The sequence below is a fragment of the Prunus avium genome, chromosome 8 (assembly GCF_965620075.1).
Source record: "Prunus avium chromosome 8, drPruAviu1.hap1.1, whole genome shotgun sequence".
Taxonomy (NCBI): Eukaryota; Viridiplantae; Streptophyta; class Magnoliopsida; order Rosales; family Rosaceae; genus Prunus; species Prunus avium.
Genome location: NC_142291.1, coordinates 38,687,575 through 38,701,418, shown reverse-complemented (window position 1 = coordinate 38,701,418; position 13,844 = coordinate 38,687,575). Strand labels below are relative to the sequence as shown.

The window sequence follows — 13,844 nt, the reverse complement described above, 5'->3', positions numbered from 1 at the left end:
CTTGCAAATAATTTATGATCGTATAGTATTAGTAAATATTTACTCATGCTAATGTTCATGGTGGAATGTAGAAAAAATAATAACGTCACGTAACGGTGTTACAGTAACACACAATTTCTCATAGTTCTGATTAAATTGAAGTAAGGTGCATAAATAAACTCAGGTGAGCCTTCACATCATGGCATGGGAAAAATTATCTGTTTCAAGTTGAAGATAACTCAAAGATAACAGTACAGTATAACATACATATATACGCATACAGATTTTTGTTACTTTTCCTCCTTTTGTATGCAATGACAGTTTTCTAGACTGTCACTATTGAAATTTAAAGAAGACAGTGATGGATCGAACAGTTTAGATTATCTTATCACTTTATAGATCTTCCAATTAGGACCATTCACGTATTTGGTCCCACAATTATGTAATAATTTTATACATATGCTTTTATTATATGTATTTTCCGAACTCGTTCATTAAAAAAGGTTCTTCGCCTGGCAGATGAGTGACCTTCTCAAGTTCGAATTCTCGTATATATAGAACCTTAGTAGGGTGTGTAGAAACCTCTTGCTTTGTATTTAAAAAAAAAAAAGTATATTCTGAAATAAATATCCATCCAATTTTCATGAGGTAAATTTGCTCATACTCAAACTTGAAACTTGTGAACTCAATTGTGAAGAAAATAGTTAGTGAACGTGAGGATTTGGAGGGAAAATGGGTAGGTACGAAGGTACATATAGGTTCCAACCAAATCACAAAATTGGGCAGACCATGCACATGGGTAGTGGTGGGGTGGTGACCCCTTGGCCTGGCCACAGACACGGAGCCAAGCCAACTAACATTTTTTCCGTCAATTCATTCATATTCATGGAATGCGTCCCAAACCAAAACCCAATTAATCCACCATTTTTTGGGTACCCTACCCATCATATTCATAAACACATCCACTCCATTTTGGAAACAAGAAAAAGCACCCTATCTCTATCCACCACATGTCCAATCCATCAATAAATTATTTATTTCCTTCTTCATTGGCAGAAGAAGCTAGGAGCTAAGCTAGCTCCATGGCTAACTAAGAATATTCATTTTAACATCCATCCATGCACGATGCGAAGACAAAACACAAAAGTTTGTCTAAAAAGAAATAGGCTGCCAGAAAAACAAAACCAGTGTATTGAACGATCAACATCACCTGAAAAAACTGAAAAAGCTTTGGAGACTTTTGGCAACATTGTTTGTTAATCAATCTCTTTCAAGTGTTCATTTTCTTATTATAATATTTATTTTCCATCAAAATGCACGCATATATCTCATTTTCTGTCAAATTTTTTGAGTTTCGTGTTGGGATGATTGAGTTAATGTGTACACACTCAGTTTGGCAACCAAAGCACAGCTGATTTCAAGATTTTGATGAGAGAGAGAGAGAGAGAGAGAGAGAGAGAGAGAGACTGAGAGTAGGTAGCTAGTTGCTTAAGTGTTTCACACTCAGTTTTCAGTACGATCGGCTCTCAAGCCCTACACACAGCACAACCCCTGTTTCCTTGAAACTTGAAAGGTTGAAAAAAAAACAGGTGTTCTTTCTCATCTTTTGGTCATTGGGATATCATTTGTTAATGGACTTGCAAGGAAACCAGAGACTGAATAAATAAATAAATAAAATAAGCCTATCATGGCCACGAGCCCATCAATTATTTATAGAGGAAGTCTTCCACTGACTTGTCGATCGTGTGGGGTAAGGAGGGAGGGAAGCACAAGAAGATAACAAACCATGCAAATTAGCAATGCAACTCAGAGTCAGAGGAGAGGTTCTTCAATCTTCAGCATATGAGATCTTAGATCCTCCTAGCTGGTTCTCTTGCTGGAAAATGTAGACATACATAAACTGGCAGCCAACCAAGGCATATGTATGTATCAGATATCAAGAAACTTCCCCCAAATCAAAAGTACTTATGATTCTCCTAAATTAATAATTATTTGGTTCTATTTTAAAAGATTCATATCTTGATTGATCCCTGCCACAACCCAACTGCACGGATCAGTCTTCTGGCACTAAGATACATAATTTAGACATGATAACTCTGATTTTCAAGAAATCTTGTAAAACTTATGTTCCCTTAGTGTATGATTTTTTAAGGGAATGGGGTAGTATTATATGAGTTGTTTTCTCTTACGTGAGTTGAACCCGGATACATATAGTATTACCAATGGTAAGCCCTTTGGTCTTGAGGTTTGTTTGGGGCCTATCTGTTGTTGTTAAGGCCTATTGATTCTTTGTAAACCCAATTAACATGATTTTTACCATAATAGTTGATGAGACAATGAGTCTTTGTTAAAGAGGTGTATTGAGTATTTCAATCCGACTGTCTAATAATAATTTTACAATTGATGCGGGGTTATAGCGAGAACATTTGCGAACCCAAACTACATATGGAAACATGTTTATACTTTAAACGAAACATTTGAGTTGCATGATTGACTAAGACAACTCCTTTAAAAGCAAAATATAAGTCTACATTATTGTAGCAACTTGTAGCACTAACAAAAAGTAACAACACCTTAAGAAGCTCCAAGCTTACAACCCCAAAATTAACCATGCATGCGTACGTATATATCTAGACTTGTAAGTTTATTCTCCAGTGTTCTGGTTAAGCCTCGCGGCTGCAGCCATCGATTCAGCCACTCCACCATGAGTGGTGCTCATAGTGGGGCTAGGATGCCAACTCCCTTGAAACATTGAAAACGTCGCCGTACTTGAGGGGTTCCTGACCGGGGGGGCTGGTCAGGTCGTTGTTTCGGTGGCTGTTCCTGGCTCATGTTTGATCTCAAATTTCAGAGATTAATTTTTCACAATGTGTTTTACGAGTATAAATTCTGTCAAATATGAAAAAGTCCAAAGCTTGTGAGTTGAAAGGTATGCCAAATATGAAAAAGTCCAAGCTTTTGTTCGCCAAGCAAACATATTCTCTTGTGCGTGAATGCAGCAACCAAAGAGCCTCAAGTGAATAATTTTGACGCAGGCTGCTATAGTTGCCCAGGCCTTTTAGCGAGCTTCTACACTAGTACATGTAACATCATTCATAGACTTAGCTCCTTCTGTACTGGTTGATGGGTTTCCAGCATCATAAGTTCTCTGTAACAAAAATGCAGGCTGTCTTGGTGAAGGAACTGCTGCATCATAATTCCCTAACATGAAAACAACTGCTGACATGGTTGGCCGGTCAGTGGCGTAGTCTTGCACACATGAGAGTGCAATTTGGATGGATCTCACAACTTCATTGACAGGGTACAATTCACCCAGGGATGGATCGACGATTTCCAAGACTTTACCTTCTCTCCACAAGTTCCAAACCTAAAAACGATTTTAGATAATCAAAGTTAGCATAAATAAGTAGGGGAAAAACTACATTGTTTTCCACATAGCCAGTAAACTTACATGTCCAGCCAAATTAACTGCGTCGGGATACTTGTCGTGGCAATAACCAGAATTTTTTCTGCCAGTAACGATTTCTAGGAGTATAATTCCGAAACTATATACATCAGATTTCACTGAAAAATGTCCTTTCATTGCGTACTCTGGTGACATATAACCACTGCAGCAGAAAGAAAAGTGATTATGAAAGCATAGATTCACTGATCTACATAATATGTTGAAATTAGCCTATGAATTGTATGCTATGCTCTTGTGACATGCACTATGAAGTATTCCATCAGTTGGAGGTCTTGTGAATCTAGAAACTATTGTGATATCTTATACATTTGGAGAAAATTTTAACTTACTATGTTCCAACCACACGATTTGTATCCGCTTCACTTTGGTCTCCTCTAAATATTCTGGCCATACCAAAATCTGAAATTTTTGGGTTCATAGAAGCATCCAGTAGAACATTACTGGCCTTTAGATCTCTATGGATAATCCTTAACCTTGAATCTTGATGAAGATACAAGATCCCTCTAGCAATCCCATAGATGATCCCGAAGCGTACTGTCCAATCTAGAAGTGCTCTTTTTGTGTCATCTGGATGTTAAAAGTAAGAAAATAGACTAAATTCTTGCTTCCTTATTAATTTGAAGTGACAAAATTAGATATGAAAGCTAAAGGAAGACATACTGAAGATGAAAGAGTCCAAGCTTTTGTTTGGCACGTATTCATAGATTAGCATCTTCTCTTCATCTTGAACGCAATAACCTAAAATCCTGACAAGGTTCCTGTGTTGGAGTTTTGCAATCAACACAATTTCATTCTTAAATTCCTCAATTCCTTGACCAGAATGTTTTGATAATCTTTTCACTGCCACTTCTTTTCCATTACAAAGCACACCCTGAAAATATAATCCACCCTTGAAAGTGCTCTTGTGCATGCAATATTCACAAAAATCTGTTTTCTGATTTGAGAAATTACTCGAAGACAACTACCTTATAGACTGAGCCAAAACCCCCCTTTCCAAGCTTGTTTGCAAGAGAGAAATTGTCCGTGGCCGCCGCTATGGTTGTTAGATCAAAGAATGGTACGTCTGAGTGCATACTACTTTCATCAAGTTCTGCGGTAGAATCTTCAAAGTAGGTTGACCTTGTTGTAACTCTAGGGGAATACTTATTTTGTCTTTGCTTACCTGCCATCAAATGCAGAACAAGTAATCTATCTAGCCTTTGTTTCATTAGCAAGCACAACTTGTATTTCTATGATCAGACTAAAGTGTGATTCATCTCTGGAAAGCAGAATTTCTTGACGTGAGTGATATCAGTGCAGAACATTTAGGTGACAATTTGAGAAATGAATAGTGAAAAGAAAATAAATTTGTATAAGATATTCACCTTTTCTTTTCCTCCTTACCAACCAATAAGAAATGGGAACTACAAGAAGAAGGAAGACCAGAACAGAAACTAGAGAAATTGCCAGCTTTCCCTTCTTGCTAAGTGAACCATTTGACTTTGCATATTGAGCTTCAAGGGTAAAAAAAAACACAAATAAAATCCATCAAAATTTGAGATTAGGAAGATGGTGGAATTTTTTTCAATAAAATGACTAACTACGTACTATAGTCATAATGCATTATAATGAGATAAAAATAGAAGAACAGAGGGATAAACGAGCTATGCCAACCAAGTCTAATCGAGTGAAAAATGATCTTGACTTGTAAGGGAAAGGAAATGAACCACTTACCTAACACAATTGCATCAACTCGTACATACAAATCCTGGCCAGCATTTGAAAATGTTCTCGTGTCCATCAAGTCCCCATGCCATGTCACGCATCCAAACCCTCCCCATCTCTCGTCTGCTTTTGCGTATGCCTTGCAAGAACAATTTCTCAAGCACTCTTGCGGGCATGCTTTCCAACTCAAATTCATGTTCGCAAGTGCCTTAGACGAGTCGGGTACGATCACACGTTCGACCTTCACGAACCCATCCCCGTTTCCACATATGGATACTCCGTTTTTCCTCACGCACCCACCCGACCCATCTCTCAAATTCCAATCATGTGGTGACTTGGGTTCGTATCCGGGTAGGCACATGCACTCGAAGGACGGGTCACAATTGCTATTGGCACCACACTTCCCATATTCATCACACAACTCATCTGGGACAGAAAAATACTTGATCCATTGCTGCGGTTGATCATGCCACGTGGACCGTACAAGGGCTCCTGATTCCTCAAGAACCATCCTCGAGAAGATTGATTCATTCGTGATACTATCCATAATAGATAGCTCATCTTGATTGTTCACAAAACTAACGTTGAAGATGAAATTATTTGTCATTCTAGGCACACCGCTCCATCTCTCTCCCGTCCACGACCCGGCCCTCCAGAGCGGAGCTTGACCCTTGTATGAAAACGCCTGCGGAAACCCACTTGGGTCGATCCTAAACGAATAGTTACCGGTTCCCGGATCATCTTGAGATTTCCAGGATGTGAGGAACCGATTCAATTTGGACCGCCGATCCAGCCCAAGTTTCATAAATGGAAGCATCGTATTTGTGGGATGATCAAAGCCTTGCCACAATATCCTTTGGCTAAGACCATTGTCCTCCTCAAGCAAAACAAGATTTCCTGTATCCAAAAGCTTGGCTGTCATGGAATTGTTTAGCGAAGAGACTGAAACATTAGCAGACCAAAGAGGGGTATTTTGGTCCTTCCCATAGATGACCAGGCCTCCATATCCATGAACAGCTAGAAGTCCAACTCCAGAGGCATTATTATCAGTGACAGGAATTATGGGGTTGTCTCTGTTTGCAACCCAGACAATGGTTTGGTTTGGAACTTTGTTGTACCAAACTCCAACATACCGGTTACGAGAATTGGCCGGGCTGAAAAACCCAAGTGCAAAGATTTTATTACTAGAGAGAAGAACATCGCCATCTCTCATGGGTTGGTTTGGCTTTATAGAGACAATGGCAATGGAAGTGGAAGAAGGAAGGATTGGAAGGAAGTTGAGCAATATAATATTCATGGCAAAGCATTTAGTAGTAGAATTCATGGCTAACTTTCTCAATGAGTCATGCAATTCAGTTCTAAAGGAAGAAACATAGTTGGATTCCTTTTAAAGTAGAGGCCAGCCCCACTCGTAGAAAATGTTTCACCTATCTCAGTCAAATAACAAATGCTAAGCGACTTTCAGGTTCAGTTGTTGATATGCGAGGGAATCATAGACGTGGATGACATTTTTCAGCAGGTCAGGTTCAGTTGTTGATATGCGAGGGAATCATAGACGTGGATGACAGTTCAGTTGTTGATATGCGAGGGAATCATAGACGTGGATGACATTTTTCAGCAGGTCACGCAACTCTTGAGATTTTTCAAGTCTTGAGCATTTCCAGGGCCACTAAGTTGGCAAAAGCAAATAAAATCAATAAAGAAAAAAAGATCAAATTGGAAGAAGAGAGATAATTAAAGGAGCAACCATCACGTGGCTAGGTTGTTGAAAAAGGAGAAAAAAGAAAAAAGAAAAAAATATAAAACAAATGAGAGACCCACCGAAAAAGAAATAGGAGTTGGGTACCGAAAAGAAATGGGGGAGTTGGGTAGTGGAGAGTGAATAAATAGAGACAGCGTGAGAAAAATAAAGAAAGAGAAATAGAAGGTAAAGACAAAACATGACCATAAAGAAAAAGGAAGAAAGAAAAATTGTACCTGACAAGAAAGTTGTGTCTGATAAGAAAATTGAAGGAAAACTTTGAAAAAGGGTGCTCAAGTGAGCAAAGAGAAACATAAAAGGGTTTTCGTGGGGTTCACATGTGGGTTTTCGTGGGTGATGAGCTTGAGAAGGGGACTGAGTTTGAGGAAGAAATGGTGAGATATTTGAGATGGAGAGAGAGATGATGTTGTGTAAGGCTGTGTTGTCAGTTTCTTCGGCTTTTCTATGAAGTACGGAAGTCGACAGATCGGATTGGACGGGATAACTTTGAATGAATTGGATTTAGGCTGGTATGGTATGGGATTGCAGATGCCAGACAGGTCTGGAAACTTAATTGGAAGCTTGACTTGGGATGCGATACCAAGTCTGTAACACAGAGGAAGAAATCACGGCAGATACGGCTCAGCGAGCATTGACGAGGCTCGCGCAGGAAAGGGAGACAGCTCAGTGAGCGATAACAAGGCTTACGGAGGAAAGAGATCATGATGATCAAGGTACGTACTGCCCGTAGGAAACAAATCAGGCCATGGCTGGGGGACTTATTGCCCATACAGATAAAACAGAGGAAATTTAACAGAAACAAGGTAAAGACATTTTTTAAATTTTTTTTTTTTCTTTTAAAATACTAATAGGGAAAGAAAATGAGGAAAAATGCAATGATAAAAGAATCTGTGTAAACGGCTTAAGGTAGAAAGAAAAATATGTTGATTATAGAGGAAAAGAGAAACAAGAGAATTTACAGCAACATGAAGAAACGCCAACAACTCTCAGAGCATCCACAGTGGGGGGTGTAAATTCGGGGGTGTAAAGCCACTTTTACATCTCCTTTACACCTCCGGGGGGTGTAAATATGTTTTTTGCTCCAGTTGGGGGTGTAAATTCAGGGGTGTAGCCGTGGGTCCCAGCCTTTTATGTTGATTTTTCTTCATTTTTGTTCTCTTTTCTCGAGTGGGTCCCGCCTGCAAGGGATGTAAAAATGGATGTAAATATACATTTTATTTTACATCCCCATGGTGGTGATGTATATTTACATACATTTACATCTCACCATTGGAGACGATTTCGATGACTCGGGATGTATATTTAACATACACCCCTATATACACCCCCCCACTGTGGATGCTCTCAATTTGGCAGAGGATCTTAAGGATTAGTCATTAGGCTCTGATACCATGCTAAAACATGAGAAGTTGGAATATAAAATAGGTTTTTTTTAATCACAAAACGTCCCTGATTTTTGCGAAACTATCAGATTGCATTCTTAAAGTTTTTATAGAGGAAGCCTTCCACTGACTTGTAGATCGAGTGGGGTGAGGGAGGGAACCACAAGAAGATAACAAGCCATGCAATGCAACTCAGAGTCAGAGGACAGGTTCTTCAATCTTCAGCATATGAGATCTTAGATCCTCCTAGCTGGTTCTTTTGCTGGAAAATGTAGACATATATAAACTGCTAGCCAACCAAGCCATATGTATGAATCAGATAGCAAGGAACTTCCCCCAAATCAAAAGTACTTTTGATTTTCCTAAATTAATTATTTGGTTACTCTATTTTAAAAGATTCATATCTTGATTGATCCCTACCACAACCCAACTGTATGGATCAGTTTTCTGGCACTAAGATACATAATTTAGACATGTTAACTCTGATTTTCAAGAAATCTTGTAAAACTTATGTTCCCTTTGTATAGGATTTTTTAAGGGAATGGGGTAGTATTATATTGACTTGTTTTCTCTTACGTGAGTCGAACCCGAATACATAGGATACATAGTATATCTACTCAGTCCATTACAAATAGTAAGCCCTTTTGTCCTGAGGTTTTTTTTGGGCCTATCTGTTGCTGTTAAGGCCTATTGCTTCTTTGTAAACCGAATTAACATGATTTTTACCATAATTGTCGATGAGTTTCTACAATGAGTCTCTGTTAAAGAGGTGGGTTAAATAGTTCAATCTAACTGTCCCATAATAATCATACGATTGATCCGATGACTATTAAGTCAAACAATATAGTAGAATATTTTCAGATCTTATTTCATTCTCCGAAAGGAGGTATTTATAATACAAGGTTACAAACCCTAGTAGGGTTGAATTAGGAAATAAGAGGAATCCTAATTACATAATATTTATACAAAAGGAAAAATAAATGAAACCCAAATAGAATAGGATATATCTCGCCAACACTCTCCCTCAAGTTGGAGCAAATACGTCACGCATGTCCAACTTGTCAAGCGAGTTGCGAAAGATACTTGTAGAAACAGCTTTTGTAAGAACATCGGCTAACTGATACTCTGAGCGGATGAACGGAAAGGAAACAATCCCCGCATCCAACTTTTCTTTAATGAAATTTCGATCAACCTCCACATGCTTTGTACGATCATGTTGAACCGGGTTATGAGCAATTGCAATCGCAGCCGTATTGTCACAATATAAATCCATGGGTTTCTTAGGCCCAAAACCAAGGTCTCTCAATAATCTCCTCAATCATAGTAACTCAGATACACCATGAGCCATTCCCCGATACTCGGCCTCAGCACTAGATCGAGACACCACCTACCACCAACAAACATAAAATACCCAGATGTTGAGCGCCTATCTGTAGCTGAACCTGCCCAATCAGCATCTGTGTACCCTTCCACATCTGTATGACTGTACTTGGAAAACATTAACCCCTTGCCAGGAGCCCCTTTGAGGTATCTCAAAATACGTGTCACAGCACCCATATGATCTTCACTCGGTGAGTGCATAAACTGACTCACTACACTCACTGCATATGCAATATCTGGACGTGTATGAGCTAAATAAATTAATTTTCCCACAAGCCGTTGATAGCGCTCCTTATCAGTAGGAGCTTGATCAGGATACAACCCCAACTTGTGATTCTGTTCACTAGGAGTATCAATGGGTTTACAATCCAACATTCCAGTTTCTGCAAGCAAGTCCAAAATATATTTTCTTTGGGACAGAAAAATACCATGCTTAGATCTGGCAACTTCAATCCCAAGAAAGTATTTCAAGTCACCCAATGATTTCATCTCAAATTCAGATGCAAGATATTTTTGAAGATTCTGTATTTCTACCTGATCATCTCCAGTTACAATCATATCATCAACATAAATTATTAAAGCTGTCAATTTACCTCTGCGACGCTTCAGAAACAAAGTATGATCCGCATTACTTTGTACATATCCAGACTTCCTCATAGATGCAGCAAACCTCCCGAACCAAGCTCTTGGAGACTGCTTTAATCCATACAATGATCTCAGTAGCTTGCACACCATACCCTTTTTAGCGGTCACAAGGATACCCGGTGGAGGATCCATATATATTTCTTCTTTGAGGTCACCATAGAGGAACGCATTCTTGACATCAAATTGTAACAGCGGCCAGTCATGATTAGCAGCTAAGGATAAGAGTACGCGTACAGTGTTGAGCTTAGCTACTGGAGCAAAAGTCTTCGTGTAATCCACTCCATATGTCTGAGTATACCCTTTTGCTACCAATCTTGCCTTGTAACGATCAATGGAACCATCAGCCTTATGGTTCAAAGTAAACACCCATCTGCACCCAACTGCCTTTTTTCCTTTTGGTAAAGGAACTAACTCCCAAGTAGCATTCTTGTTCAAGGCTTCCATCTCAACATGCATTGCACCTACCCAGTTTTGATCAGATAGAGCATCCTGCAACTTAGTTGGCACACATACACTAGATAATTGACACAAATATGATGCATATGACTTAGATAAACGATGAGTTGACATATAATAGTTAATGAGATATTTAGACTTGGCATGTATATCAGGAGAATATTGCACTTTAGGTTTCCCACGGGTAGTACATGGGAGCAAAGAATAGGTAGGCACATCACTAGAAATTACCTCATTATCACGACTTGATTGAGGCAATGGCAGGGCAGAGGGGAGTCTTGTATCAATTTCATCTGTATGAGAGTCGCTAGTATCACTGTTATGTCCTTCTGAGAGAGACTCAAAAAATCCAAAAATATCATCTGACGACCGGTCGTGACATTCCTGGCGACCGGTCGTGTCACTCGTATCGGTACTGTTGTTGCTCGTCGAGGGAAGCGACCGGTCGTTTTCCATGTGCGACCGATCGTTTTCAAGCAGATTCATTCGCGACCGTTCGCCCACTTCCACGCGACCGGTCGTATCCAGACAGATTCGTTCGCGACCGGTCGTTTCATCCAAACGACCGGTCATTTCCTGTGCGCCAGAAATTCCATCTTCAGGTCCAAGATCTTCCATATTTTTCACTCCGAAACTCTTCAATTCTCTCACCCTCTCCCCCTGAATTGAAGAGGAGGGAGAAACATAATATGATACTTCTTCATGAAAGGTGACATCCAAAGTGACATGTACCTTCTGAGTAGGCGGGTGATAACACTTATAACCCTTCTGAGTAGTAGAATAACCAATGAAGACGCAACGGAGAGCACAAGGATCAAGTTTACTCCGTTGATGGAAGTAGACATGAACATACACAACACACCCAAACACCTTCGGAGGTAACTTAGAGACCGAAACCGGAGGAGTATGAGCACACAACACATCAAGTGGGGTCTTGAAATCAAGAACCCGACTAGGAGTACGATTAATCAAGTAGGCGGCGGCCAAGATACCATGTCCCCAAAGATGATGAGGAACATACATATCCAACATCAGAGAGCGAGCAACTTCAAGTAACTGACGATTCTTCCTTTCAGACACATCATTCTGTTGAGGTGTGAATGGAGTAGTAGTTTGGTGAATGATACCTTGATCACGAAAGAACTGGGTCAAGGTATGATTCACATATTCACCGCCATTATCAGTCCGAAATACTTTAACACGAGCATGAAACTGAGTAGACATCATGACACAAAAGTCAGGAAGAATAGAGACAACATCATGTTTATTCTTCATCAAATACACCCATGTTAAGCGAGTGCAGTCATCAATAAACGTAACAAACCAACGGAAACCATGAGAAGTCACACGAGCAGGACCCCAGACATCAAAATGCACTAACTCAAAAAGCAAAGCAGCTTTATTATTACTTAAGGGAAAACAGTACGGTGGCTCTTAGCCATTACACAAGTCTCACATTTGAAAGTAGACTCATCACACGAACTAAATAACGAATGGAACAAATGTCTAAGATAACCAAACGACGGATGTCCTAAGCGACGATGCCATAACCAAAGTTGTTGCTTGTCTTTGACACTGCCACTTGGAGCTTTATTAGCGACACAACCACGAACTGCTGCTGCCGGCAACTGTAAGTAATACAACCCCCCTATCCGTTTACCATGCCCAATCTTCTCATGAGTCCTGAAATCCTGAAAAAAAAAAAAAAAATGGGTAGAATAGAAGGTAGCAGACGCGTTAAGTGTATCAAGTAAACGCCCAACAGATAACAAATTGCAATGAATATTGGGGACCAAGAGTGCATGAGACAGAGGTAAAGAAGGAGTGAGATGGATGGTATCTTCACCGGTAACTGGGGAAGGTAAACCATTAGCACTAGTAATATAGGGGTTACGATGGTTATGCGACAACTCATCAAACATATTATCATTATAAGTCATATGATTAGAAGCACCAGTGTCAATTATCCAAGTAGTAAAACCCATACCTGTCCTAGTATCGGAAGCACACAGATTTGCAGATGGAGCCGGAGGACGGGCCGCATCAGGAGTCACAGTGTAAGTGGCCTTGGGGCCATACATACGAGCTTTGTAGTCAGCAAACCAATCAGGGTAACCATGCTCCTTAAAACACTTCTCAGAGTAATGATTCTCATTACAATGGCGACATTTAGGTGGTCCTTCAAGAGAGCTAGGAGTAGAGCCAGAAGGACGAGACCCAGTAGAAGAACCAAATTTTCTGGACGGAGAGCGACCGGTCACGTCGTGCTGGGCGACCGGTCGTTGACGAGCTGAGTCAACTTTGAGAGCTAGCGATCCTCCTCCAAGCATAGCGGACTGACGGGTGTCTTCCTCCATAACCATAGCATAGGCTTCGAGAGGAGGCGGGACAAGACTAAGAGCAAGAATACGGCTACGGACACCATCATAAGGTGGATCAAGTCCTCCAAGAAAATCATAAACTCGATTGGCTTCAATCTCTTTCAGACGACGAGCCCCATCAGTAGAACAACTAAACTCATGCGGACGCAAACAATCAATCTCTTGCCAGATAGCATGGAGTTTTTCATAGAACACTTTTACAGATTCACCATTCTGACATGTAAGTATGGACTGCCGTCGGAGTTGAAACAAACGAGAACTATTCTGAGTCACAGTATAGGTCTTCCAAGCAGCCTCCCAGATATCAAAAGCAGTATCACCATGTTCAAACAAGTCACGAACTAGTTTAGTCATGGAATTGAGAAGCCATGACTGCATCAGACAATTATCTTCTTCCCAATCGGCATAGGCATTGGACTCTAGAGATGGAGCAAGCTTCTTCCCATTGATCCAACTTGCCATACGACGACTAATAATCGTAATACAAGCACCACGAGACCAAGAGGCATAATTGGAGCCATCCAATTTGTCAGAAGTAATCGGGGTAGAGTAATCACGCGACGGACATGCCTCCTTCGGTGTAGACACACTAGCACCAACCACAACCTTGGAATCATCACCCATGATAGCAGCGGAAATAAACACAACACAAAGCACAAACACAGCACAGGCACATGCACAAGAACCCT

General features: G+C 40.2%; 2 protein-coding genes across 2 annotated transcripts; both read right to left on the bottom strand.

The window, feature by feature from the left end:
• Window positions 1-2,346: 2,346 nt before the first annotated feature.
• Window positions 2,347-6,514, bottom strand: LOC110749836 (G-type lectin S-receptor-like serine/threonine-protein kinase At1g11410). The gene is made up of 7 exons (XM_088246054.1): window positions 5,159-6,514; window positions 4,810-4,938; window positions 4,411-4,607; window positions 4,106-4,316; window positions 3,775-4,012; window positions 3,431-3,587; window positions 2,347-3,346 (listed from the first exon to the last, which is right to left on the bottom strand). The coding sequence occupies exons 1-7, from the start codon at window positions 6,471-6,473 to the stop codon at window positions 3,038-3,040; spliced, it is 2,556 nt and encodes an 851-aa protein (XP_088102180.1). The 5' UTR covers window positions 6,474-6,514; the 3' UTR covers window positions 2,347-3,037.
• A 5,934-nt stretch (window positions 6,515-12,448) lies between these two features.
• On the bottom strand, window positions 12,449-13,779 carry LOC148292705 (uncharacterized). Its single transcript, XM_088245904.1, has 2 exons — window positions 12,762-13,779; window positions 12,449-12,465 (listed from the first exon to the last, which is right to left on the bottom strand). Exons 1-2 carry the CDS (start codon window positions 13,777-13,779, stop codon window positions 12,449-12,451), a joined length of 1,035 nt encoding a protein of 344 aa, XP_088102030.1.
• Window positions 13,780-13,844: the final 65 nt, after the last annotated feature.

Bases quoted from the DNA above. Each gene is read 5' to 3' on its own strand.
- LOC110749836 (XM_088246054.1), bottom strand. From the start codon at position 6,473: ATGAATTCTACTACTAAATGCTTTGCCATGAATATTATATTGCTCAAC. The intron at 4,013-4,105 runs GTATGTCTTCCT...TTTAACATCCAG, and splicing joins CTTGGACTCTTTCATCTTCA to ATGACACAAAAAGAGCACTT. The intron at 3,347-3,430 runs GTAAGTTTACTG...AATCGTTTTTAG, and splicing joins CAGTTAATTTGGCTGGACAT to GTTTGGAACTTGTGGAGAGA.
- LOC148292705 (XM_088245904.1), bottom strand. From the start codon at position 13,779: ATGGGTGATGATTCCAAGGTTGTGGTTGGTGCTAGTGTGTCTACACCG.